General features: G+C 46.6%; 9 protein-coding genes across 9 annotated transcripts; 4 read left to right on the top strand and 5 right to left on the bottom strand.

The window, feature by feature from the left end:
- Positions 1 to 379: 379 nt before the first annotated feature.
- On the top strand, positions 380 to 1,516 carry GL218_01324 (putative aminoglycoside phosphotransferase protein; the record flags this gene model as incomplete). The annotated part of the gene is made up of 2 exons (XM_033577788.1): positions 380 to 890; positions 957 to 1,516. 2 exons carry the CDS (start codon positions 380 to 382, stop codon positions 1,514 to 1,516), a joined length of 1,071 nt encoding a protein of 356 aa, XP_033438660.1.
- A 418-nt stretch (positions 1,517 to 1,934) lies between these two features.
- GL218_01323 (uncharacterized protein) lies at positions 1,935 to 2,855 on the bottom strand (the record flags this gene model as incomplete). The annotated part of the gene is made up of 1 exon (XM_033577787.1): positions 1,935 to 2,855. One exon carries the CDS (start codon positions 2,853 to 2,855, stop codon positions 1,935 to 1,937), a length of 921 nt encoding a protein of 306 aa, XP_033438655.1.
- A 627-nt stretch (positions 2,856 to 3,482) lies between these two features.
- GL218_01322 (uncharacterized protein) lies at positions 3,483 to 4,400 on the top strand (the record flags this gene model as incomplete). The annotated part of the gene is made up of 1 exon (XM_033577786.1): positions 3,483 to 4,400. One exon carries the CDS (start codon positions 3,483 to 3,485, stop codon positions 4,398 to 4,400), a length of 918 nt encoding a protein of 305 aa, XP_033438654.1.
- An 820-nt stretch (positions 4,401 to 5,220) lies between these two features.
- GL218_01321 (Unsaturated rhamnogalacturonyl hydrolase YteR) lies at positions 5,221 to 6,407 on the bottom strand (the record flags this gene model as incomplete). The annotated part of the gene is made up of 2 exons (XM_033577785.1): positions 5,221 to 5,307; positions 5,364 to 6,407. The coding sequence occupies 2 exons, from the start codon at positions 6,405 to 6,407 to the stop codon at positions 5,221 to 5,223; spliced, it is 1,131 nt and encodes a 376-aa protein (XP_033438657.1).
- Positions 6,408 to 9,997: 3,590 nt separating this feature from the next.
- On the top strand, positions 9,998 to 10,547 carry GL218_01320 (uncharacterized protein; the record flags this gene model as incomplete). The annotated part of the gene is made up of 2 exons (XM_033577784.1): positions 9,998 to 10,057; positions 10,125 to 10,547. The coding sequence occupies 2 exons, from the start codon at positions 9,998 to 10,000 to the stop codon at positions 10,545 to 10,547; spliced, it is 483 nt and encodes a 160-aa protein (XP_033438656.1).
- Positions 10,548 to 11,423: 876 nt separating this feature from the next.
- GL218_01319 (mRNA-capping enzyme) lies at positions 11,424 to 13,491 on the bottom strand (the record flags this gene model as incomplete). Its single annotated transcript, XM_033577783.1, has 3 exons — positions 11,424 to 11,817; positions 11,866 to 12,036; positions 12,095 to 13,491. 3 exons carry the CDS (start codon positions 13,489 to 13,491, stop codon positions 11,424 to 11,426), a joined length of 1,962 nt encoding a protein of 653 aa, XP_033437754.1.
- A 1,536-nt stretch (positions 13,492 to 15,027) lies between these two features.
- On the bottom strand, positions 15,028 to 15,756 carry GL218_01318 (DUF498 domain protein; the record flags this gene model as incomplete). Its single annotated transcript, XM_033577782.1, has 2 exons — positions 15,028 to 15,236; positions 15,303 to 15,756. The coding sequence occupies 2 exons, from the start codon at positions 15,754 to 15,756 to the stop codon at positions 15,028 to 15,030; spliced, it is 663 nt and encodes a 220-aa protein (XP_033437755.1).
- Positions 15,757 to 16,717: 961 nt separating this feature from the next.
- On the bottom strand, positions 16,718 to 17,417 carry GL218_01317 (60S ribosomal protein L34-B; the record flags this gene model as incomplete). Its single annotated transcript, XM_033577781.1, has 3 exons — positions 16,718 to 16,906; positions 17,169 to 17,292; positions 17,380 to 17,417. The coding sequence occupies 3 exons, from the start codon at positions 17,415 to 17,417 to the stop codon at positions 16,718 to 16,720; spliced, it is 351 nt and encodes a 116-aa protein (XP_033437756.1).
- Positions 17,418 to 17,985: 568 nt separating this feature from the next.
- GL218_01316 (Pre-mRNA-processing-splicing factor 8) lies at positions 17,986 to 26,361 on the top strand (the record flags this gene model as incomplete). Its single annotated transcript, XM_033577780.1, has 1 exon — positions 17,986 to 26,361. One exon carries the CDS (start codon positions 17,986 to 17,988, stop codon positions 26,359 to 26,361), a length of 8,376 nt encoding a protein of 2,791 aa, XP_033437757.1.
- Between the last annotated feature and the right edge of the window lie 1,496 nt (positions 26,362 to 27,857).

Here is a 27,857-nt window from a genome sequence, read left to right as displayed (position 1 = left end):
TAAGCAGTAGTCATAAGGTCGGTAGCTTACATGCAGGACTAGTATTGTCGAACATACCACTACACCACTAAAAAGGTATTTCGTAGTAGTATTTGTCCTACTACATTATTTGTGTCTGACAAGTATTGATCGCGCTCCCCTACCACATCCCCAAGTATGTCAGAGGCAGTTTCTGATGCACTTATATGAATATGAATTAGGGCATATCCTGACCTAACTGCTTACACCGCTGATTCAAGCCATTATGGGCCGAGTAGTCAATAATCGCCGACCCCAGCCGGAGTCTATTTTATTCGAGCATGTAACTCATGTTTATATCGGATACATCGTGTAATTAGTCCCCTTCAGATTTTTCCCTCTCTCGTCGAGGACTGTAAATATGGCACACGAGAGTGAGATGTCTACCGAAAAGCTCCCTTTAGTCCCTGACGAGGTTACAGCTCTGTGGCTGGGGTCTAAGTTGGGACACAAGATCAAGTCAGTCTCGTTGACACGGACTATATTCGGCACGGGCACCAAATTATTCTACTTCGTCGAGTACGAAAATGAAGTGGCCGACCTAAGCTCACGGCCATCGCACATCTGTGTTAAGGGGATATTTGATCGTGTCATGTTTGAATCACAGCCGTGGACTCTAAGTCTGGCGCAGCGCGAAGCTGATTTCTTCGCCAAGATCGCGCCGGCTATCAAGCATATGGGGTATCCAAGGGGCTGGTGGGGAGGAAGAAGCGAAGAGCAAGGCATCGCCATCATGTCAGATCTAGTGCACGAAGGATGCACGTTTCCATCCGAGGCTGCGTCCTACCCTCTCGAAACGGTGCTTGAAGGTGTTTACCAGATAGCTGGATTACATGCCCAGTTCTGGGGCAAGAGTCAGGAGGACTATCCTTGTAAGTGTAACGCCGACCGGGCTCGAGGGCTCGGATTGACGCGTGAAATAACTGATGAATATCAAGGGATTGATAATAATTACGATCCGGCTATGCTATCCATTACGGAGACCTGGGACAGCGTCGTGCGAGAGCCTGGGCGGCCCAAGCTACCGGAGAATCTAATGGACGGCGCACGCGTTAGAAAAGCACAGAAGAAGTACTATTCTCGACGGAATCCCAAGTTCCGCACGCTACTCCACGGGGATACGCACATGGGAAATACCTATTTCACATCTGACGGGCACATACGCTTCTTAGACTGGTCGGCGTTTCATTTTGCCTCGTGCTTTCACGATCTCGTGTACTTTGTGTCGACTATGATGACTGTCGAGGATCGGCGGGCCCACGAGATGGAAATACTGGATTACTATCTGTCAACTCTGCACAGTCTGGGTGGACCAAAGCTTGACAGGAACGACGAGGAGCTCATGCTTGAGTATAAAAAGTCGTACTTGACGAATTTGATATGGCCCGTCTGCGGGTATATTTTACAACCGAAAACTACTGTAGACGCCTTTGCCGAGCGGACAATCGCTGCATGGGTGGACCACAATGTTATTGAAGTTGTTGAAAACGAGCCATAGACGTAGTGTAGGAATAATATTGGACCTTGGGTAAATCAGCTTTACCAGATTCTATCTATAATGAAGGCTAGGACCAAATGTCTCGCATATCTAGTGACGAGCTACCAAGGTTAAGTGTATAGACCATTATCTGACCTATGGCTTAGTAGGTAGTTGATATAGCGCTGATGAAGTAGAAATCGTTTGAGTACGGTGCTATATATTTAAGACTTTCAGTCCTAACCCTCGTAGATGAAAACGTACTTGCATATTGATAAGGGGTAATATCGTACTTCGCATAGGGGTTAGTGACCCAATATATTATAACAGGCAACTACACAATCACTTAGCTAGCACGGCAAAGACTTGAAAGAGTTATAGTATAGTTAACTACAATATTTCCCATTACTATGATATATTAATTAATGTCTCATTTAGATTATCTCCTGGCTCCGCCTGTCGGTGCAGCCGTAGTGGTCGATGTACTACTACCCCCACTACCCCCGTTGCCCTTCAAAACAACAGCCTGGACTACCTGCCCAGCAGCATTGAACACGATATCAACGAGCGCAGATAACGGGTCGTATTTGTATGTCTTCTGGATGAGGCCGCCGTCTAATATTTTCTGCGCGCCGGTATAGGTCATGTTCTGCTCGAAGTTGCCCACGATCGTACTTAACAATTTGCCTGCTGTGCCCTCCACCTCTTGCACGATGTTTCCGAGATTGTCCACGAGGAAGTTTATCTTCGAGTCCCCGTTGACGATCGAGCCAAGCAGGCCATCGACTGCACCGATCACAACGTCGACGAGGTCCGTAACTTCGTTGAGCACGTTGATAAGTAGCGGATTTAGATTTAGCGATTCCAACGTCCTGTTCACGATATCGGCCAGATTGCCTAGCCTGATTATCAATTCCAAGTTGGCGTCGACGTCGGCGATCGTGATATTCACTTTGGTTACTCCGACTTGGATTCCTGCGTTGATTTCCACTAAGTTTGCTACTTGCGCAGCTAGGTTGATTTCTGCATTCAAATTATCCACGTCCAGCTCAATCCTGCCGACATGAAGCTCTGGGACATTTAAATAAACATCCGGTGGCGTGTTTCCATATGAAGGGACGCCTGTCGTGGTATCGCTACCACTGCTTCCGCCTGTTGCCGTTGCTGACGACGATGTCGTGCTGGAATCAGCTCCTCCCGTGATGGTATCCGTAGGTGTTACTTGCGGTTGGGACGTAGTTCCTTCGGATACTGTTTCTGTCGGGCCTGCATCTGATGTTGAGGAAGCAGTCTGCGCTAGAGTGACCGAGAAGAGTGCTAATAGCATAAAGGCAATGGCCTTAGAAATGAATGACTTCATTTTGAAGAGCTGGCCAGACGGCAGTAAATTGAGAAGAGACCTGGAGGCGGCAGTCCTCTCTCTAGCGAAGGAAATAGTTTTTAAGAAGCTTAATTCAAACGACCGTACATCTCAACCAGATGGAACCTACGACGAGGGAGGGCTGCCATTTTGAAATGGTAAAAATCTCATAAGTACATTATGGCATAAGACTGCATACACATCATAGCTAGGGCCGGCCTTCGTTCAGCTAACTTGAACAATCCCTGTCGATAGTTTAGATGATATCCAGCACAAATAATGGAGCAAAACAAAAACTTGGGGACAATATATCGTCATAGAAGCCGTTCTGGGATATTCTCCGTGTTAGTCAGGGGTTAGGTGGGTTTCTAGTGGCTAGATTCCGCTCCGGCATGTTTCGTCGAATCGAAGCTCGGGAGTTGAGTTGTCATCGCATTATGTTGCAATCTCTTAAAACTTGGAATAAAGCATCTAGACTAAACAGGGGTATAATACTAGCGGTATTGATGCTTGAATAGCCCACATCCACTGCTCGACTTTATATGAGATCCGTGTGCCAGTAGCCCTCGGTGTTTAGAGAGCTTGTAGGATGCTGTCGCTTCGCCATACACTCACTCAACAAGAAAGATGCGTAACCACTTATTATTCCCGCTGCTTTGTAGCTCCTCGCTGCTATCTTTCTGTGTAGCACAAGACGACGGCTACATCGGTTATGATCTCAGAAAGCGAGGCGACCCAGAGTCAGTCAATTACGAAACAGCAGATACGCCCGGCGTCGACCTCCCCCAGGAACCAGATGTATACCTCAATGCTTCAGTCTCTGTAGGAGAGATCTATATAGAGGTTGATAACATAACCGCCAAGATAAACCTCGACGCCAAAGTGTTAAATCTGCTACATTTTACAGCTGGCGTATCCGCTTCGATCGACAGAGTGGCTCTAAGGATCGAGAACGTGAGCGCAAAGGTAGAGCTAGAAGCTCGACTCGGCAATGTTGTTCAAATGATTGGGGACGTTCTGAACACGGTTGATTTGAATCCTATCGTCGCGACGCTCGGGAAGAACGTAGGAAGCATCGTCGGAAATCTTACCGACACGCTTGGGGAGAGCTCAACCTCATCATCAAGTACGGCTGCCGCAACCAACTCCAAGCGAGACATACTCGATTATAACCTAGCCTACAATATTCTCTACTCTGTCAACGACTATTCCGGTCAGACACACACTAACCGTATTCTGGCACAGAACGGTAGCATCTATGATTCCTTACTCGACAACAATGGTGACGAGCACAGCCGCCAGATAGTGGGATATTACAGCAAAGATATGACATTTACCGGTCATAATCGAACGATCACCATTGATGGAAAGACGGAATACGAGCTATCTTATGAATACAAACCCTACCCGGGTCTGGATGCCGTCGCAAATATTTATGTGACGCCTGAGGGAAAGGTAGTGAAAACACAAGTTGTTGCTGAGGCACAAGGAGGAGGCACCAGTACGGTTAGTGATGACGATGCCGACGAGGAGAAGGATTCTTGAATATTGTATATGTATAATGACCATTTAATTTAATACATTATTGCGGCTGAAGATTAACCGAAGTTTTTTTTTTCTATTATTGAAATTGTTAAGATTTACAAACGCTACCCGAGTATTTTAGGTACTTAGGTACTTAATCTAGGTACTGTATCTCTTTCCCCACAATCATTGGTGGGTCTTTATGATCGGATATGATCGGATATCTCCGGTCGCGTCCCCGGTTTTATTTTCTTCTTCTTTTTCATAAACAACAAATCTCCCAGCTCAAAAATTTAAATCTTTAGCTCTACGATATCTTACGATATTAATTTACATAGTACCTACTGACCGCTAGCACAACCATACATATAGAAGCCTTCTATTTTCCTTTACAACCCCTGTGCGCGAATAACTTGATTTTTCAACTCTAGCACCGGCAGCGTAGCATCGAGCCAGCATCGAGCGATCGATCCTTCAGGCTTGGTACACGTAAAAAGACGTGGATGTCTATATTTACCCCTGTCATTTTCCGACGTGCCGAAGTTTCGAAGCTTCAGGTACATATAGCTACGATATGCTTGCCTTATGCGTAACTTAGCAGGAAAGACGCTATTATGACGTTTAAAAAAAAGCAGATTACCGAAAGCACACCACAGCGACGGCTCGAAGATCAAAGGGCTAGCCTGGATATATCTGCTAACCCATATAGGAATAACGACGTTGTTGCGCGACAAGATCTTCTCTATCCATTGAGTTTCAGAGCAAGTCTTATTACATACCCCCGAGTGATATATATGCCCTCAGTTATGATGTAGTCAACTTATTGAATAGTTATTAACATCTAACGTCTTTCTATCTCATAAGCCGCAAGCATGAAAGGTCCAGCTCCCCTATGGTCGTTTTCAACTAGGGGTATCGAGATGTAATACTTCACCAGTCACGATTAGCTAGATACTTAAGCGAGTAAATAATATCAGAACTCACCTCGTAAGTTCCATTACTGCCCAGGGAACCAACTTCTACGGTCCCCTCCCAATTCAGAGTGCCATCATCATCTGCTTTCACGAACTTTTCTATAAGTCCATGGTACGCCTTAAGCGCCGGCTCGAGATACTCGCTCTCATCAAGTAAACCCAGCCGGATACCCTTCAGCCAACCAAAGGTGAACATGGCCGAAGCGCTACTCTCGATGTAGTTCCCTGGTGCTCCTGGGTACGGCTCGCTCATGATGAGCCACCAGTTACCAGAATCCTCGTCCTGCGCTTTCTTCAGACCCGCCGCGAGAGTCGTGAAGTAGCGGATGAGCCGTTGACGGCCAGGATGGTGCAGTGGAAATAAAGGAATAACTTCAAGCAAACTCATAAAATACCAACCGACAGCTCTATTCCATACCAACGGAGCGGCACCCGTCACGGGATTTGCCCATACTGCTTTCTTGCTCTCGTCGTACCCGTGAACCAGGAGATTCGACGTCCGATTCCGCGTGTGTGCATCGATATTATCGAATTGGCGCGCGATATCGTCCCATGCAGTCTCGTTCCCCGCGTCAAACAAACGCGTCCACTTCGCGTAGAAGCTATCCGCCATGAAGATGCCATCGAGCCACATCTGGTTGGGGTAATTAGGCTGTCGATGCCAGAAGCCGCCAGTAGCAGTCCGCGGGTGTCTATCTAACTGCGCGCGGATGACATTCGCGGCGCTCTTATATTTTGCGAGCCTTGTACGCTCATACCACCATAGGATATTATTGCCGATCCGATAATTATCTAAAGAGTAGAATTCGCTTTTCCAGTCCTTGATTGTGCCGTTTTCTAGGACTACTGCACCATCGATCTGCCCCCGGTACCACTCTGCGTACGTCTCGTTCTGAGTAAGCGCGTATGCGGCTTCGTATCCTGAATATAGAGTTGCTTCGCTATAGCCTTGGGTCTTTTTAACCCCGTGTTGGATAAAGGAGTCCGCCGTCCACGCCAGATACGATGCCGAGGCCGTAGCCCCGGTGACAAACGTAAGGAATAAAGACCTCATCTTAACATATCTTTACTAGAGATGTAGTGGTATATCAGTATATAAAAAGTGACATTCTTCCGGACTTTCTTATTTTCTAAATGACCATGTCCGATGCTATGGAGAAATACCAAGGCAACTATTTATCGACATAATTATGTGTCGAACTATTTGGTAGCATCTACCCCAACTATGCAGTTCCCACCTGTCAGCTCGCTATTTATGGAGATAACTAGCAACATCTTGTGGGTTGACATAATCTATAGGTGGGAAAATTAGTATTGTTCGGAGCATCATTACAGCAATAGCTTTTATTCTAAATGCTTAATATAGCATCACGAGCGCCTATACGCCGTCAGATCACGATGATGATATCACCAGGAATCGATACAACGCTGGAGACAGATGTTTCTCTAGGTAGTATATCGATGGCTCCCGTAAAATGTATGCGATACCCTATGAAAAACTCATCGTAGTCATATACGCAATATTCAGCCACTACTAGGAACACGGCGCCAACGACTACCTTTTTAAACGGAATATTTAATATAGGTTGATAGTTCCTCGTATAACAACAAAGCTATTTTCCTATCATCCGTTTCCGCCTTTTACTCCTTAGACTAATCCGAGGTTGCTGTCCTATCTAGAAATGCAAGACTAATAAGATCACGATGACCACAGCTACTACTATTGATACTGTAGCTCTCCTAAATAGCACGTAGTCTTTAATTTATATGCTTAGGGTTAATAAACGCAAGCTCCACATCCCAATCTACAAACCATAGCTTACCATCTTTTGACGAGAACCTACCGTAGACCCGTCTACCGAAAATTTCCTTTATGGAAATGTCTACCATAGTAAATACAATGACGGGCCAGTTGTTATATATACTACGAGCACCCCTTCTTCTAGATCTCCCGACAGCCGGAACCTTATGAAGGAGGTACGGCCACCACTAGAGCTCGGCGGGTTGAGGCTCCCCAATGCCAGAACCAGCGGCAGACACATTTTTAACATCACCGGATGTCTCTGGCTTCTGCTTTAACTGCCTCATAACACTCTTATACCCAGAGCAAACACCGAACCGAGCCAACGTTTCTATCACTCGGCTTGGTACCTTATTGCTATGAAGATATATGCCCATAGATAAAGGTAAGAAATTAGATTGCATAGGTGCATAGGCGCCCAAGAACATCGTAGCGATCATATATGCCCTAACCTCGTTCAAGAAATCGGTGTCGATTTCGACCTCATCATACGACTTCTGGCCAGCTCGTTCATGGGCGAGCATAGCCGTTAAAAACCGGTCAAGCTTATGTGTCGTTACTTGTATTTCCGTCCGAGAAGACTGGATGGCGCTGTTAATCCAGTCTTCAGTGCAGATATCTCTAACGTCACAGGGCGGAGCACCTGGCTTATCGAATGACTTGGGCTCAAATTTACTAAAGGAGGGTTGGAGTATCAAAGCAGGAAACTCGTCGCGGAGGCCGGGAACAATGTCTTTATCTCCTGTTTTCTCCTCTTTTTTGACCTCTTCACCTTCGAGCTGTATTAGGACACCAGCTTTCTCTAAGCGCTCTCGGACCTTGGGATCTTTAGGTAAGTATCCGGACCATTCCGTGTAACCTTGGCGCTGAGAACTTATTATCGGATGTCTTTGCTAAAAGCCATCCTTTCATGAAGCGTTTGAAGCTATAACTACGTCTCCGCTTTCTCCGCCAAAGGGCGTATGTATCAGCCGCGACCTTTTCTATACTCGTGTCATAGGGTCGTGCAGGGTCGTCCTCAATGCCATCGTCTTCTTCGGAGTCAGAAACGTTCGGTATAACGTCGGGACGATCAGATAGCTCGGGTAGCTTAGACCTAGGACGTGGTACAGCTGTGCTTTTGTCATGTAACGGATGGTCTTGAGGAAGCTGGGGAGGGGAGATGGAGGGGCAGCTGATAGCGACGAGGTATCCATACTATCCATGGTTTCTATAGTTTCCGTGGTTATAGAATCATATATTGTATGAGCGTCGTTAATATCAATGTTAATATTTGTATTTAAATGTTTTGTTTGTTGCCAGGAATGTTCTTAGACACAATATTAGAAGTTCGTGGGGTATGGTAAAGCGATAAAGCGATAAAGCCAGGGGTATAATTACATCCTAGTGTGAATACCGGTCCAAGCTTGCTAAAAGAAATATAACTGCATTGTATGAAAAGTCCTGGTAGAAAAGACGGGTAATCATGTGAGTATCGCGCGACATATACCACGTATTATACGCTTAGTGGCCGATTCCTACCACTGTTTTGCCAAGCGCTCATTGAGGAGGGAGAGGTCGGTCTTATTGCTTCGAAGCCAATTGAAATTAGACGAGAATATGAAAGTCAACTCGATCTGCACCATAATAGACGACATGATTGTCTAAGATATTCAGAATGTAGTGATCTTGGATAGGTACCTACCTATATATGACCTCTCTGATACGATTTATAGAGAATTATTGAGTCGCGACCCCATTACTGGGGCCACCCTAGCAGGGGTCACCACCGCATTTCCCATATAAATCAAGAAAATAGTTAAGTAACGAGGTCACGACTTATGCTCGATATTCGACCGTGGTATGCCGTGCCATCCTCTTCATCCAACCTAAGAGGTACGCTTCTTATCACGTATCACCCACTTATAGATAACTGTATTAATATATACTTCCTAGAGGGTAAGGGGATAAGGGGTGCGTTGAAGCTGGAGAGCCGAGAAATCTAAGTCTCATTATAAAGTAAGCTATTGTCTAGTGAGTGAAAGAACTGCTTGAACTCCGAGACCCTAGGCAGCTATACAACTGCCATGGGTAGTCTTCTCTAATTTTATAGTTCTTCATGCTTTAATATAGTAGTGTAAAGAACCTTCGACCCTTTACAAGTACTATCGAACCTTACATGAAACTAGACTTTGGAAAGAGAGCCTATTGAAATCTTGTACCTTCACTTATACGATTACAAGACAATATTATATTCATCAGTCTTAAAGTTTTTATTTTTTGTACAACTAATAGCGACCACAAGATTTCCTTCCCCACGGCAAGACTCTTAGAAGAGTTCATAGCAGTCATGGTATTCGTATTGCTTGTTCAGTTTAGGAACAAAGAAAAGTTGTCTAACAACTACACAATACTTTTATGCCCGAGGGACATCTATATGTTTGTTTAAATAATTCTGTTACATTTAATAAGTATTATAGCGTTCAGGTTTTACAATAATAACACCATAAATGTGATAACACAATGGTCTCTCGGGAGACGTGAACCCACACGCTATAAGACTTCTAGGTTGTCACGCATTTGTTCATCTAATATTACATGTAGTGCCCCAATGGTGCATGTCGATAAGTTACGTACCTCTGATAGCCAATTCTCATTCACCAGTAAATATTTAAAGTTTCCGCCGAGTTGATTGTTGATTCTGTCTCCTCCATCAAAGCAAACAGGTCTAACCTAGTATCTTCTACTCGTATCTCGGGATTTCAAAGAAGAACCGTATGTTCATAATATATCAATCCGTATTTTAATTATCGGTTACTCTCTCATATTCCCATTCAATAACTTATATCTACTAACCCGACACAATGAACTTCGCGACTCAAACTCACCGCCAACGCGGTTGGCGACTCCTTACCATCATTCTAGTAAGTCCACATCAACATCCAATTTATTCTATTAGCGCAGCTACTAACTATTCCCGAACCTCCCTAGGCGTATCAACGAAGATCTACATCATGGGTCGCATGGGAGCAGCCCAACCCAGCTCTCTACACACCACCTTATGCGCCCCCCCGCAGCGAGAGCCAGCAAGCAACCAGCAAATCTCAGGGCACACCCACTGCTGGGGAGACCAGCTCAGTACCAAAAATTGCTACGACTGTGACGGGCAGCCAGGAGATATCCACATCAGGAAAAATAGCCCCTTCGTCTATCCCAGCAGGCGCCAGTCGCACCCCCTATTCCCAAACGCGCTCTATCCAAACCCAATCCGAGGACACGCCGCTTCTTCCTACCACCCTCCTGCGCATCCCCGGAATCACCGCTACCTGGCCGGACAAGGCGCCTGAACATCCAGACCAACTGAGAGTCCGGAAGTACGCCAGTTTCGCCCACGAAAACGAAAGTCTTCACTGAGAAGGAATTACGCAATCTTAAATCCAGGATATTCTGGAGCGTCTCGGTACTGACGAGATATCGGGCTAAGGCTTCATCAATGCGTAGAGTATCGCGATGATGCGCTAGGAGGAAGATAAAGGGGGGAGGGGGTGGGAAATATTCACCCTCGAGTAAGCCTTCCGCATTACTCTCAGGTCAGACTCCTCGGAGAGAACACAATGGTTTCTTCCGGAATACTATTGCATCGCGTATATTTATTTACTTTATGATACCCGTCTGCTTTAGTTTAAGGTAAAATAACAAGCGGCGCTTTCTTTAGTGTATGAACCATGAGAAAGTCTAAATATGTAAAGTGATGTGACTGGTATTTTTTATATCGCATCTGTAAACCAAAGATACTAGGCTGTGACAATCTCTAGGTGCGACTGAAATTAATTTAGTCTCCATCGTAAAAGCCATGGCAAAGGAGACTTGATTACCCTATGTTGCTGGTCTTCACACTGATCGCAACTGGAATCCACAATATTCGCTATGAACACGTCCGTCCCTTTACCTTCCAATTCATAGTCTCATACGAATAGCCTAACAAACAAATCCCCAATAAAAACACTCGAGCATATCCATAGCACAGAATAAACCAAATAGTTAGACCTCTATTAGGTAAACGCCTATACGTCGAGATACAAACGCTCCGGTAGTCGTACAGAGTGGACTCTAAAAAAGGAAGGAGAAAAGAGAAAAAGGTATAGTAATAAACCCTTACCCTACCACTGATATCCATAGTTCCTAGTTCTAATCCCGAGCTTTAAAATATCCTCCAATACCAAATAAACCAACTCCAATGAAGAAGAGTGCCTGCTAGACCCAGAGATGCGATGAGAGAAATCCATGCCATTATTTCCGTATGGCGGGAGTGTAGCGAACGTACAAGCGATCGAGGAAGTGAGAATGTCTGATACCATTTGGTCGTTTAGCCGCGAACTCTTCGATGGCCTGCTGGACTCCGTATCCGCAACGTTCGACAAGATAGCACACCACGAAGTAACCGGTACGATTAAATCCGTAGTGACAATGGACGCCGACAAAAGAGTGCTCATCTGCCGCACGTTCCGCTTGCTCTGCCCGGATCTGGTCCACCAATTTGATAAAACTGGCCACTTCCGCGTCTGTTGGTGGGATTTTAGACACCGTCGGAAACTTGTGGTACTTGATCCCCTCTCCAAAACTTTTGGGGTCATACACCGGATCTGCATGGCTGATATCAATAATATCTTTAATTATATGGCCCCTGAAGAGGGTTAATAAGAATTCATCATTATAGCTTGCTGATACATACCATTTAGCCGTGAAGACTTTAGGTGAATGCTCTTCGTCGACCTCGCGGAGTGTCTTCATCGCGCGAAAGACTCCTCCAATGGGCTTAGAAACGGGTTGGACGCTTTTCCACTTGGCAAGATTTTTAACATCCCACTTGCCGTCGCGCGAGAGATGTTGTAGCTGCCACCCCCTATTCGTGATAAGTTAAGCAGGTAAAAGCATCAGACTGATGTAGAGAATAAACCTACAGCGAAAATCGACCGGTAATGTGATCATTCATAAAGTCGCCTATTAGCCCTGCTAAAGTGCGAACCGTGGTTGGCATGTAAAGCATAGCGTGCCCAGCTGGTAATATTGTGACTTTGACGGTCTTGGCCGGGTGCTGGGGCTGTGGAGGAATACCGCCAATGGAGTCCAGATCCCTAGGCGTAGTAGGATCTTCATAATGCTCTTCTACGTTTGACGTCTGCTGCTGTTTCCGTGTAAAATCATCGTCGGTAATTGCCTCGATCGACTCCGGTATATGTGTCCGTGGTGCTGATGTAGTGTCCACTGGGGCTGCGGCGTCCACAATTGCACCCACCTCGCTAGTGTTAGACAGATCATCAGGGGAACTACCTTCGGAGGTTGCTGATTCGAGAAGGCTGCGAATCTTTTCTATTTCTGTAGGCGGCGTGACGGTATCATGCTCGCCACCAATAAGGTAGACCGGAATATTGAGGCCGGCCCAAGTGGGTTCACCAAACATACCGCCGACAAATTTACCATCTTTAGAATATTTCGGCAATGCGCCCCACGCCATTCGACGAAATACCGGAGTCCGACTCCCACTATTAAACTTATCCTGGAGCTGCCGGGCCTCGAGATCTGCGCCGGGGCCGACGAAACGCTTAACACTGGCGCTCTCGGGGCCGCCCCATCGATCCCAAGCCCGCCATAAGTTGAAGATGAAATCCGGAAGCGAGAGTAGCATGCGAATATTACGTACAGCCCGCGGCGGTGGTGGCCCGGACACGGGACATACTGCGATTAGTCCCATCACGTGTGAAGGAGGCCGTAAGTAGAACGCCGACTGCTTGTTAGCGATTCTTGCCGCAATCGCAGTCCCCATGCTATGGGCGATTAGGACAAGCCCTTGGTCCTTCTCCCGATAGCCATCGATGACGGTTTCGAGTAAGTCGGTTAGTGCATCTGTTGTATACGCATTCCATGACGTCGGGGCAAACTGGGATAGACCGCATCCGGGTAGATCAATAGCCAGGCAAGATGCGGAGTTGACGAGACTAGTGAGAAGGGGGTGAAATTGAGCGATAGAACCTCCAAGGCCGTGAATAAATACTAAGAGAGGTAATGAAGCTGGATGCTGGGGGAGCTCATCCGCTTTGGGATGTCGTCGATAGAAGACACGAATGCCGGGGTAAGTTATACCACTCCGGTGTGCAGTATATGAGATTATCTTAGAGTGATTCCGGAGTAGCGGGGGGTCTGTGGCGTTCGCATCTTTCGACTCGGCCCCGTTGGCCCGGGTCTTGGCCATTCGATTTCGTAGATACAAAAACCATGCACTCCCCACTAAGATGATAATGAGGCCGGGGGCGCTTCGCCCGTTTCCGACGAAAGCGTGGGCTGCGTAGGAGTAAGTCATTAGGAACAACTCAATCCTGCGATAAAAGAAAATGTACGAGATGAAGCAATTATTAATGGGAGACGCGATGCGCTTGAAGTGGCAATAGCAGTGGATCTTGACCGAGTCGCGTACCATTCCAAGGAGAGATGTAAGGAAATAGATTGAATTATGCGAATGTGAGATATGACTTACCACTTGAAAGTTCTTGCGGTCAAAGTAATGAGCACGTAGGAGGTAATAAGAAACCACAATTTTAATGTGTATTGTAAGTAACGCCCGTTAATATCGTTGTAAGTGACGATCCGAGTTTATTAGGTCTTCCCTCTAGGAGACTATGAGGAGAGGAGATCGCATGCGACTCATGCAAAATTTAATGTTCCCACGATAGATCGCAATATCGTCTCAAGATGATTCACTCGTTGGGCTGCAACCAACAAAGAGATAATGAAAATAAGATAACGACGCCGACCCCCCTGGAGAAATATATATATGGTGGTACGATGCGAGACAAATAAAAGAAAAACAATTAATTGTCAGATAATTCGAGATCTAATAATAAGATATCACCCGTTTGGTTATAGTTGTACAGCATTACATGTGAAGTGAGCGATTCAATGGAACATTGAAATGATTTGACTGATACGGTACGGAATACATTTGAAGCTAAGCTAAACTTTTAGCACCCGAAAAGCCAAGACCAATTATATCGGACGAGAGAGAAAAAATATGTCACAACTCGATTATCCCCTTCAGCCACTGAATCGTCATAGCGCCTCAACGTGTTCCTCAAGAAGGCTGTCATTGGACTGTCGCCATTGACCAATTAAAACCTTGGTAAATTGCTAGATCAGCCACAATATGCAAGGCTGAGCTAGGGTTAATTAAATATCTACATACTAGTAAGTCCGGGTTTGGTTTAGACGAGACATTAAGGTGCTTGAGGCAACCTCAAAAGACGAAAAGAGATATTTGTGGATTAGATTTAAACGCTGTGCTTTTCTAGAATATTAAATGACTCAAGCTTAAAATTTTTAGTGCTCCCTGACTTTTTCGCCAAGACGGTGACGGGCTATCCGTTTGAATCATCTTCACACAAAATAGTGGTACAGTTAATAAGATTCTTTATGAGGGTTTTTTTAATATTCATATCTAGATAGAATCTAGTGGATTATACGGTATTGAGATTTATAGGTGTATCGATGAAATAATAGCGTTGACGATTTACTTAAACGTCCCTCCAGACTCAAGTTGTCGTATTTGAGTTTTCGTATAATATCAGGTATACGTGCCCCATAGTACAATATAGTACATTTTGCCTCAACCTCCTGCCTAGGTAGTTAGGCTTTCATATTTACGTATCCATAGACTTAGACACAGGCAATGCTATAGTCTAGGATGAGACTGAAGCAACGGCCCAACCCATAACTAGCAACAGAATAAGACCATTGTATAAAGCGATGATACCGTGAACCGCATAATTAATTATGCTCTTACCTCCATGTCCAAGTGAGCCGTATAGGTGTGACAAATATAATGAACGACCATATGTATCGCTCAAGCAGCGCCCACGCCTTCTCTCCAGCCAATGGGTATCAACGCAGCCGCGACGTCCTCAACACCCCTCTCCGTAGCCAGCAAGTTGTACTGCGCAGCCGCATTCCGCGTGTCCAAAATCTCTACCCTCATACCTAAGCTGCTAATATGCTTCCTCAGCTCCGGACTCATGGGGCGGATATCCGGACCGAGGCCGATAATTAATAAATCTACACGTTACTGATCAGCAATAAGCTCACCAATATATAACCACCTATATTCCCCTCGCCTCTTACCTGGTCGAGGCCATAGCAATCCAAACAACCCGAAGGTTTCATTCGGCACATCCCATTGCCCCTTCTTATTTAGCAACCTCTTCTCGCCGCGAGGTGCCCATGGGCGCCATGTGAAGGCTTCGCCGTTGATTAAGAGGACGCCGGAGCCGTCGGTGACTCTTGCGCCGCTGTTGAGGTGGAAGCCGCTCGACGTGCAGACGTCTACGGAAGTGGCGGGCACCGGTGTATTGCCCAGCACATCTAAGGATGAAAGGTCGGCACGGGACGGCTCTTCGTCTGCTCGGCGCGATGCGGTAGTGTGGAACTGCGACGTTGCGTATGGGGAAATTCTGTGGCTCGCTGCAGTACGGAGGGTGTTTGCTGTGGGTAGTGGCCAGCGGCTTTGAAGGCCCGGCTGTCGCAAACCCGTGGTAAGTCGATTCAAAGGCCGACAAGCTCTTGTTGCAGAAACCATGGCCGTAAGTGATTTTGTTAGCTTCTAGTAGGAAATCCCATCGCTCTTCATTCCTTGAATGACTTGGAGTTTTGTCTCTTTCATTCGAAGGAGCTGGAGCTTGCGCAAAAAGATGGTGGGTTGAACGTCATCATTTTGGAGAAGCTTGTACAGTATATATACTTATCTAATCTTCACTGTATCGTATCCACATAAGCACAAATCATGGCATTATAACTGGTAGATAAGACATTTATTTTAGTTTACGCTTCACTTTCTATTGTGGTAGTTTTGAGCAACTTTATATTAGAATTTTCTATATCGTTTGGGATATGAATTATAGTAAAAGCATAAAGGAATAACTCTCAAATTCGATACCATATCCTGTGATATATCTAAGAGTAGGACTTGAAGAAATATTAGACTTATCGGATGGATGACGATGGTATCCTTTCATATTCATTTCAAAGATTACACTTATTCATACCCTGGTTATTCCGAAATACCTAGAAAACATTATTAGGTACTTACCTTACAGATTAAGTTGAGTGGTACACACGATCTCGCAATAGGAACTACTGTAATTTAGAGTGATAAAGCTCTTGTGCGTTGGGAACACTACGATTCGAGAAGGATGCCCGTGTTTTCCCTATTCAAATATAAGGGGGGGGCACAAGGAAACCAATACGGACATGCCACGAAAGTTGCAGTGATACTGTCCAAGTTAGACTAGAAAATAGCCTATGTCCATTAAGTCGTGGTATTCGTGTCACAGTATAGCAGATGTGAGGAACGATATGAACAATGGTAGTCCTGATGTCGTTTATACCATTCCGATCATCTAGACCATGAGAAGAAGCCCTAGAAGCCCTAGAAACAGATACGGGCTATTCGGTAGCCGTTCGCATGACATGCAGCCCTGTCCCTCTGAACACCAAATCAATGAAGGCCGAACCATTCCATCCCAGAGTTATTCGGTAGTTTATTTCTTCTTGGAACCCTCGCTCTGCTCCTTCAGCACCTTCTTGACAATCTTTTGCTCCTCGATCAGGAAAGCGCGCACGATCCTGTCTCGCACGCAGTTACCGCATCTTGAACCACCGTACGCTCGCTGGACGGTCTTCTTAGGGTGGGAGATCTGAGAGTATTCACGGGGTCGGAGGGCAGGAATCTAGTGTAGATAGTTAGTATTGGTTTAATAGGCTCGTGTTTGTTTAAATAGTGGTCTTTATAGGTGGTTTGTCGGATGTAAAATCTATGTCTCAAGTGGAAAAGAATTGCGCAAGTTCGATCCTGTGCTGATAATACCGAATTGTTTCGGCCAAGGAGAAACATGATAGCTGTTGTCGCAGGAGTCGATGTTGATTCGAATTTTCCTAGGCTCCTTTCTCGGTTTCCCTCCAAAATAACCAAAAATAACTAAATTTACTTACGCCGGGGAGCTTGACACCACAGTCACCACATTTCGGGGCGGTTCCTCGCTTCTTGATGTGAAGAGCTCGCAACTGACCACCGGGAGTCTTGACGACACGGGTCTTGTTGGAGGTGGTGTTGTACCTTTAAGCGACACGTTAGCTTTGCGCGTTCCTAGGAGTAGTAATTATTCGAATTTGATGAATATTTCAATTGAATTGGGAGACGTACGGGTTACGACGGCGATAGGTGACTCGGTTGTTGCCCATTTTGACTGATGTTGCTGGTGGAATGGTTTGACTTCTTCCTTTACAACTTTTTTTTGTGAGGGATGAATTTTGGTGTTTTTACGGAAGAGATGTGTGGGATGGATCTTTAGCCCGCTTATTGATTGAACCAATGGGAATTTTGGTGTGGGGTTTCTGATTTAGCCACAAGGCACTAGCCTGAGGTCCACTCTTACTTGAAAGCCACCTAATCTTGTTCACGTGACCACATGCCGACAAAGCTCCTTATGTAATCATTTCAGTCTAACCCCCGGTTTGCCAAAGTCTGAGTGGGGACTAAAAGGTCATAGGAAAAATTGCCCCTACATAGTTTAACCTTTGAGGGATTCCATCACTTTACCAACTTTAATCTTCTTTTCGCGTCGGTCAATCAGGGAGACGACGCGCCCGATTACGACCTTAACTCTAATTTTCCATTTCAGGATTGCTAGGAGCTAACGCCTGTGTTCGGCTGTATTTGGCGTCCCTAGCATCCTCGCGCGACAGATCGCGCCGCGATAGCGACAGCATCTAAAAAAGTCGCGTAATTTTGATATTCATCAACTTGGAGATGTCGTCTTTCCAACCTCCTCCACCTCCTCCCGGATGGGGACCTCCTCCGCCGCCTCCTCCCCCACCGGGTCCCCCATCAGATTTTCTTCCTCCACCGCCTGGAGCTCCAGCTCCTCCTCCCCCTGGATACCGGCCTCCAACCGACCTGCAGACCGCGAAGTTTGCGCAGAAGAAGAAGGAATGGCTTCGGAATCAGCGAAATCGCTTTGGCGAGAAGCGAAAGGGTGGCTTCGTAGAGACCCAAAAGGCTGATATGCCTCCTGAACATCTACGTAAAATCGTGAAGGATATTGGTGACGTTTCTCAGAAAAAATACACCAGTGACAAGCGAAGCTACCTTGGTGCGCTAAAATTCATGCCACACGCGGTCATGAAGTTGCTGGAGAACATGCCTATGCCATGGGAATCGGCAAGGGAAGTTAAGGTGTTATACCACGTTAACGGATGCCTCACACTCGTAAACGAGATTCCTCGAGTTATCCCGCCCGTATTCCACGCGCAATGGGCCACGATGTGGTTGACTATGAGAAAGGAGAAGAGTGATAGAAGACTGTTCAAGAGGATGAGGTTCCCGCCATTTGATGACGAAGAACCTCCGCTGTCTTGGTCGGAGAATATTGAGGATGTGGAACCGTTGGAACCGATTCAGATGGAGCTCGATGAGGAAGAAGACGGTGCTGTTTACGAATGGTTTTATGACCATCGGCCCTTAGTTGATACCGAGCACGTCAATGGGCCAAGTTACAAGCAGTGGAATCTCACATTGCCGCAGATGGCAGCACTTCACCGACTGAGTCGCCCGTTACTAAGTGAGATAGTCGACCAGAACTATTTCTACCTCTTTGATTTGAAGAGTTTCCTTACTGCCAAGGCGTTAAATGTTGCACTGCCCGGCGGTCCTCGGTTCGAACCGTTGTACAAAGATATCGATCCGAACGATGAGGACTTCGGGGAGTTCAACGCCATTGACAGAATCATTTTCCGCTTTCCCATCCGAACCGAGTACCGGGTCGCCTATCCTTACCTCTATAACTCCCTTCCCCGAAGCGTCCAGTTTACCTGGTACTCTCACCCCCAAATCGTGTATACTAAGTCTGAAGACCCTAATCTACCCGCATTTCATTTCGACCCTATGATTAATCCCATCTCTTCCCGCTCGGTGGCGCCGAAGAACATTACCGTTAGCCACGAGGACGAGATATTCGGCGCCGGGAATCTCGAAGAGCCCGAAGAGGACACTTTCGAGCTGCCAGCCGGCGTTGAACCTTTCCTAGCCGATGAGGATCTCTACACTGAAGATACATCACCTGCTATTGCCCTCTGGTGGGCCCCCTTTCCATTCGATCGTCGGTCCGGTCGTATGGTGCGCGCGCAAGATGTGCCGCTTGTGAAGCAGTGGTACCTTGAGCACTGTCCTCCGAAGCAGCCCGTCAAAGTCCGAGTATCGTATCAGAAGCTCCTCAAGACGTACGTTCTCAACGAGCTTCACAAGAAGAAGCCGAAGGCGCTCAATCGCCAAAGTCTCCTGAAGAGCTTAAAGCAGACCAAGTTCTTCCAGCAGACAACGATTGACTGGGTTGAAGCTGGTCTTCAAGTTTGTCGGCAGGGATTTAACATGCTGAACCTCTTAATTCACCGAAAGAATCTTACATACCTCCATCTAGATTATAACTTTAATCTTAAGCCTGTGAAAACACTAACGACGAAGGAGCGAAAGAAGTCGCGATTCGGAAATGCTTTCCATTTAATGCGTGAAATATTACGCCTGACGAAGCTCATCGTCGACGCGCAGGTACAATATCGTTTGGGTAACATTGATGCTTTCCAATTGGCGGATGGTATTCTCTACGCCTTCAACCACGTTGGCCAGCTGACTGGTATGTACCGTTACAAGTATAAGCTCATGCATCAAATTCGATCGTGCAAAGATCTGAAGCATCTCATCTACTATCGGTTCAACAGCGGGCCCGTTGGTAAGGGCCCCGGATGTGGTTTCTGGGCGCCTGCCTGGCGTGTCTGGCTCTTCTTCATGCGAGGAATTATTCCTCTTCTTGAGCGGTGGCTTGGAAACTTGCTATCGCGTCAATTCGAAGGACGCCACAGTAAGGGTGTGGCCAAGACCGTGACCAAGCAACGTGTTGAATCGCACTTTGACCTTGAACTCCGAGCCTCCGTAATGGCCGATCTAATGGATATGATGCCCGAGGGTATCAAACAGAATAAGGTTAATACTGTTCTTCAGCACTTATCCGAAGCCTGGAGGTGTTGGAAGAGTAACATTCCATGGAAAGTCCCCGGCCTGCCTGCACCCATTGAAAACATCATTCTCCGCTACGTCAAGTCGAAGGCAGATTGGTGGATCTCTGTTGCTCATTACAACCGCGAGCGTATTCGGCGAGGCGCTACTGTTGATAAGACGGTTGCGAAGAAGAACGTAGGTCGTTTGACACGTCTCTGGCTTAAGGCCGAACAGGAGAGGCAACATAATTACATGAAGGATGGACCTTATGTGTCTTCTGAGGAAGCCGTGGCGATCTACACAACCACGGTGCACTGGCTTGAATCACGAAAGTTTACCCCGATTCCCTTTCCAAGTGTATCGTACAAGCACGATACGAAAATATTAATTCTTGCTCTCGAAAGATTGCGAGAGGCATACTCTGTGAAAGGTCGCCTCAACCAAAGCCAGCGAGAAGAGTTAGCTTTGATTGAGCAAGCTTATGACAGCCCGGGTACTACTCTAGAGAGGATTAAGCGGTTCCTGCTCACGCAGCGAGCCTTCAAGGAAGTGCAAATTGACATGAACGATAATTATAGCACTATTAATCCTGTTTACGACATAGAGCCGATAGAAAAAATCAGCGATGCCTACCTTGACCAGTATCTGTGGTACCAGGCCGATCAACGACATCTCTTCCCTGCCTGGATCAAGCCTTCGGATTCTGAGGTGCCACCCTTACTGGTGTATAAGTGGGCCCAGGGCATCAACAACTTGGAAAAAGTTTGGGAGAGTGCGGATGGCGAGTGCAACGTGATGATTGAAACCGAGCTCTCGAAGGTCTATGAGAAGATAGACCTCACCCTCCTTAACAGACTCCTAAGATTGATCATGGATCACAACCTGGCAGATTACATCAGTTCAAAGAACAACGTACAGCTAACTTACAAGGACATGAACCATGTTAACAGTTACGGTATGATACGCGGTCTTCAGTTCTCTGGTTTTGTCTTCCAGTACTACGGGCTTGTTCTTGACCTCTTGCTCCTCGGCTTGAACCGAGCTAGCGAAATTGCCGGCCCACCATCAGCCCCCAATGATTTCCTTCAGTTTCGTGACCGTGAGACGGAGACCAAGCATCCTATCCGCTTATACACAAGATATATCGACAAGATATGGGTTTTCTTGCGTTTCTCGGCGGAGGAGTCGCGAGATCTCATCCAACGGTTCCTGACAGAGCAGCCCGATCCGAATTTTGAGAATGTCATTGGTTACAAGAGCAAGAAATGCTGGCCGAGGGACTCCCGCATGCGGCTGATGAGGCACGACGTCAATCTTGGCCGAGCCGTCTTCTGGGATTTGAAGAACCGTCTCCCTCGATCTGTTACTACGATTGAGTGGGACGATACCTTCGCCAGCGTCTATAGCCGTGATAATCCAAACTTGCTCTTCTCCATGTGTGGATTCGAGGTTCGCATTCTACCGAAGATCAGGAATCAGAATGACGAGTTCCCTATCAAGGATAGCGTTTGGTCTCTCGTGGACAATACCACAAAGGAGAGGACGGCGCACGCCTTTTTACAAGTTACGGAGGAAGATATTCAGAAATTCAACAACAGGATTCGCCAGATTCTTATGTCTTCGGGATCAACAACCTTTACTAAGATCGCCAATAAATGGAACACGGCTCTCATTGCGCTCTTCACCTACTACCGTGAGGCTGCTGTATCAACGGTCAATTTGTTGGATACCATTGTAAAGTGTGAGACCAAAATCCAAACCCGAGTAAAGATCGGATTGAACTCAAAGATGCCGTCGCGTTTCCCTCCTGCCGTTTTCTATACGCCAAAGGAGTTGGGTGGTCTCGGAATGATTTCTGGTTCGCACATTCTTATCCCAGCTAGTGACAAACGCTATTCGCAACAGACGGATGTTGGAGTCAGTCACTTCAGAGCTGGCATGACGCACGACGAGGAGACACTCATTCCCAACATTTTTAGATATATCATCCCGTGGGAAGCTGAGTTTATCGATTCGCAGAGAGTTTGGACTGAGTACTCCCAGAAGCGATTAGAGGCAAACCAGCAAAACAGACGTTTGACCTTGGAAGACTTGGAGGACAGCTGGGACCGTGGGTTGCCTCGTATTAACACTCTATTCCAAAAGGACAGAAGTACACTCAGTTTCGATAAAGGCTTCCGAACCAGAAGCGAATTCAAGATTTACCAGCTCATGAAGAGCAATCCCTTCTGGTGGACGAGCCAGCGTCACGACGGAAAGCTTTGGAATCTAAACGCATACCGTTCAGATGTTATCCAGGCCCTTGGCGGTGTCGAAACGATCCTTGAGCACACCTTGTTTAAAGCCACGGGCTTCCCCTCTTGGGAGGGTCTGTTCTGGGAGAAGGCCTGTCTTGCTAAAGGGACGAAGCTGCTACGATACGACCACACTCAGATCGCTGTTGAGGACGTCAAAGAGGGAGACCTGCTTCTAGGTCCCGATGGAACACCACGACGCGCTTTCAATATAGTCAACGGCAAGGATCGTCTCTATCGCATTAAGGTCGGAGGCCGTCAGGAGGACCTCGTTGTCACGCCAAATCATATTCTAGTCTTCTATAAGAAGGGTCTTACTGATGAGGGTAGGGAATCTAATACTCAAGGACAAAGACGAGTGTACAATTCTCATGAGCATAAGAAATTCGGTCGTTACCATGCATCGCCATTACCAAAGTCTACTAGTTCAGCAGCCAAACGCTTTGAAACCGTCGAGATGACCGCCGCAGAGTTTGCAGCCCTGGAGCCAAAAGAAAGGAGCCAATATAAACTTTTTAGATCTTCTGGCTTCGAATTGCCCGAAAAGGCTGTGCCAGTTGACCCCTATTTCCTAGGCCTCTGGCTTGGAGATAAAGCCCGTGCTAGTACCACAAAACAGGCCAACTATGAAGCAGAGATTCGAAAATTCTTGGTTAATTTCGCGGTTGAGCTTGATCTTCATGGAAATTCCGACGCGGACTTAGACCTCCTAGATATAATTAGTGAAGATGAGGAGATTAGTTCCGGAGAAGAAGACGACTCTGATGATCATAACCGCCAACATGTCATTCGTTTGCAGGCTGGCCAGCGAGCGTATGGAAGTCTGCAACAAGAAGAAGCAGAGCAGTTAGCTAGTCGGATTGTTAACGATACTACGAATGCATCAAGCATCGATGCACTCGTCCAAGCCCTTGGCAAATTTAGCGTCGACCAAAGATGTATCCCTTCTCTATTTGTCAGGAACTCACGATCCGTCCGTCTTGCTGTTCTTGCTGGCCTACTCGACACTAACGGCTGGTATGTTTCTCCCGAGAACGTGCTTGGTTTCTGTCAAAACGGTCTCGGGCAGTCGGCTCAATTTTGGGATACTGTTTCCCTTGCACGGTCGCTAGGTTTTAGTGTTTTGACCAAGCAGCAACAATCTCAATTGTTTGCTGAGATATCCGGAGACCTGAGTGAAATTCCATGCCTCCTCCTACGGAAGATAGGGGCTACACAGTTCATCCCTCAAACTCATAGTTTTGCTGTAAAGGATATCACTCTTGAAACGGAAGCTACCGAATGGGCAGGTTTCCGAGTCGATAAAGATCAGCTCTATTTGCGGCATGACTATCTTGTGCTCCACAACAGTGGTTTTGAAGAATCGATGAAATTCAAGAAGTTAACCAATGCTCAGAGATCCGGTCTAAACCAGATTCCCAACCGTCGATTTACGCTTTGGTGGTCGCCTACCATCAACCGAGCAAACGTTTATGTCGGTTTCCAGGTCCAACTCGATCTTACAGGTATCTTCTTACACGGTAAGATTCCTACCTTGAAAATTTCTCTCATTCAGATTTTCCGTGCCCATTTGTGGCAGAAGATTCACGAGTCCGTCGTAATGGATTTCTGCCAGGTGTTCGACCAGGAGCTAGAGTCTCTTGGAATCGAGACAGTCCAGAAAGAAACTATTCATCCTCGAAAGTCGTACAAGATGAACAGCTCCTGCGCAGACATCCTACTTTTCGCTAGCAATAAATGGAATGTCACTCGGCCGTCTCTTCTACATGACACTAAGGACATAATCGAGCCTACCACAACCAACAAGTTCTGGCTTGATATCCAGCTTCGGTATGGTGACTATGATTCTCACGACATTGAGCGATATACTCGTGCGAAGTACTTGGATTACACTCAGGACAGCATGAGTATCTACCCTTCAGCAACTGGTCTAATGATTGGTATCGATCTTGCTTACAACCTTTACTCCGCCTACGGACAATATTTCCCAGGTCTAAAGGTCCTGGTACAACAGGCTATGGCCAAAATCATGAAAGCCAATCCGGCACTATACGTTCTCCGTGAACGTATCAGGAAGGGTCTCCAACTCTATGCTTCGGAGAGCAACCAAGAATTCCTCAACTCTCAGAACTATTCCGAATTGTTCAGCAATCAGACAAAGCTCTTTATCGACGATACCAACGTTTATCGAGTTACTATCCACAAGACCTTCGAAGGTAACTTGACCACGAAGCCAATCAACGGAGCAATTTTCATCTTCAATCCCCGAACTGGTCAATTGTTCCTGAAGATCATTCACACTAGCGTCTGGGCTGGACAAAAGCGTCTCGGTCAACTAGCCAAGTGGAAAACGGCTGAAGAAGTTGCAGCTCTCATCCGATCGTTACCAGTCGAAGAACAGCCGAAGGAGCTTATTGTTACTCGTAAAGGCCTGCTAGATCCTCTCGAGGTTCATTTGTTAGATTTCCCGAACATCTCTATTCGAGCGTCAGAACTGCAGTTGCCCTTCCAGGCGGCAATGAAGGTCGAGAAATTAGGTGATATGATTCTCCGTGCTACTGAACCTCAAATGGTCCTGTTCAACCTCTACGATGAATGGCTTAAGAGCATCTCGTCATACACGGCATTCTCCCGTCTTGTTCTCATCCTACGTGCACTTCACGTTAACCCGGACAAGACAAAACTCATTCTACGGCCCGATAAGACTGTTATAACTCAAGTGCACCATATTTGGCCCACATTGTCAGATGAAGACTGGATCAAGGTCGAAACACAGCTACGAGATTTGATTCTGCACGACTATGGAAAGAAGAACAATGTCAACGTCTCTAGCTTGACGAGCAGCGAAGTCCGAGACATCATCTTAGGTATGGAGATTTCTGCGCCGTCGATGCAACGACAGCAGGCTGCGGAAATTGAGAAGCAGCAGCAGGAACAGCAACAAATTACTGCTGTTACTACGAAGACTCAAAACGTCCATGGCGAAGAGCTTATTGTCACCACCACGTCAAGATTCGAACAGGAGAAGTTTTCGTCCAAGACGGAATGGCGTACCAGAGCCATTGCTACCTCGAACCTGCGAACCCGAGCCAACAATATATACGTCTCGTCCGTTGACAATGATTTAGACGACATGACTTACGTCATGCCCAACAATATCCTAAAGAAGTTTATTACTATTGCCGATCTTCGTGTACAAATTGCAGGGTACTTATACGGTGTTTCTGCGCCAGATAACGACCAAGTCAAGGAGATCCGTTGTATTGTCATGGTTCCTCAAATAGGTAACCTACGCTATAGCCAAGCACCTCACCAACTACCGCAGCACGAATATCTCGCGAATATGGAACCTCTCGGTGTGATACACACTATGGCCGGGAACGAACTTCCGTACATGTCTGCGGTTGACGTCACGATGCACGCTCAGAATCTCGACCGACATCAAAAATGGGACAAGGAAAAGACCGTGACGATTGACGTATCCTTCACACCTGGCTCCGTCTCCCTATCTGCTTGGGCCTTGACCCCAGCGGGATACCGATGGGGCGTTGAAAATAAGGATCTCGGCAGCGACTCGCCGGCAGGGTTTACAACTTCTATGGGAGTCAAGCGCAAGCTTCTGCTCAGCCCACGGTACAGAGGATTCTTCCTCGTACCGGAAGACGGAAAATGGAACTATAATTTTATGGGCAGTAACTTCATCGGCCTAGAGAAGAAGCCAGTACACGTCAAGCTTGACACGCCACTGCCATTCTATAGCGATCAACACCGCCCCGAGCACTTCCACGACTTCACGGAGATGGAAGACCCTGGTGTTGACAGAAACGACAATTTCGCTTAATTACCTTGGCTATTTTAGGGGGGAGTGGCTATGGAGGGAAGAACAAATCGCCGTCTATGAATGGGAGATGATAATAGGGATAGAGATGAGATGAAATAATGCATTTCAATAGCATTTCCAAAACCGGCGATGTGATGGTGGTGTGCTTGCTGATATTTTTTCTATGGCGTTGAAGAAAAATGGATTGAATTACGAAGTCCAGGGATAAAGGCTCAGCCCTGACCTAAGAGAGCATTGATGTATTTTTTATTTCCCATATTGCTATTTCTATCTGCTTACTTCAAAAGTATTATGCCGGGTCGGTACGTACCTCATTGTAACATCAGCTACATCTTATTATATGTAGTACCTTATGTATACGAGAATGTGATAATACCCCCACAACCATGGACTCGGAACCGAAAATGCGTGTGCGTGACTTTGCGATCACCATTATTCCGCATTGCGATATAATCTTGTTCTAAAGGAAGCTTGGGCCCTCTTTCCCCTCCCCAGAATCCTCGAGGGCTAAATGCTACCCAGGTTCGGCCCAGGTACTTATAAGGCATGTACCACGCCGAGCTCGTGCCCGCCCGTCAATTATCAAATGAGGCGGATGTGGAGATCAAGGCTGATAGCCTGCACGATTTTGACAGGTTGCCCGCTCGAGCATCGATCTGGATTACGCACCCGACTCTAGGGGTGGAGTAGCGGAGTATAGAGACTAAGTTAGTTAGGTATATCATGGATTTCGTGGATTTTTCTTGATGGACGACGTTATTAGCTCAGGGCCAAACCCAGATGGGGAATGTAGATGCGGCGCAAAGTGGTTAAGAAAGCGGCCGCAGGAAGTTGGTTACATAGAGGCCGTCCCTGGACCGGTTGGTCGCATATAATCTACTACCATATGCAGGCACTTCGCATGAAAGCTAAGCTACCTATCCTACCCCCAACTTTCGCTCTGATGAACGCAGCGGAGGTTCGGCGGCGAACGAGAGGGAAAAAAAAAAAAAAAAAAAAAAAGCAAAACTGGAGGTCTCGATCGCTGCCCAATCCCGTAGCGATGTGTACCTAAAATCCTACGAGCTTGCTCACTTAAGCGGCGTAGATAGAACTTGATAACCCCCGGCCGCCCGTAATCCCTAATCGTAAAACCGATAAATCCTCCGCGCTGGGCAGGCAAGACACGCAAAGTTCTCCGAGCCTGGCAACTAGCTCGTCGTCCTAGCGCGGGATGAGCATGCGCATGTACTTATACTATAGGACGGGTTAGTTAGTTAGTTAGGTAGTTAGTAGCTTGATAATCGGCGGGAGGGAAAGACGAGTGGGTGGGGGGGATGATAGGTAAGTTGGCAGGTTGGGTGAGTTTACAGGGGGGGAAAGGCTTTGGGACTAAATGCATAATTGGAGATCAATAACTGATTGGGAAAGATTCACTCTCTTCTCGCCGCAATGGAGATGAAGAGGTGAGATGAGAGCTACCGGTTTAAGCAAGAAGCTTAGGACAAGACGTAGTG

The sequence above is a fragment of the Daldinia childiae genome (genome assembly GCF_008694065.1).
Source record: "Daldinia childiae strain JS-1345 chromosome Unknown Scaffold2, whole genome shotgun sequence".
Lineage (NCBI taxonomy): Eukaryota > Fungi > Ascomycota > Sordariomycetes > Xylariales > Hypoxylaceae > Daldinia > Daldinia childiae.
The sequence above is the reverse complement of the archived record's forward strand: the minus strand, read 5'-3'. Positions and strand labels throughout refer to the sequence as shown.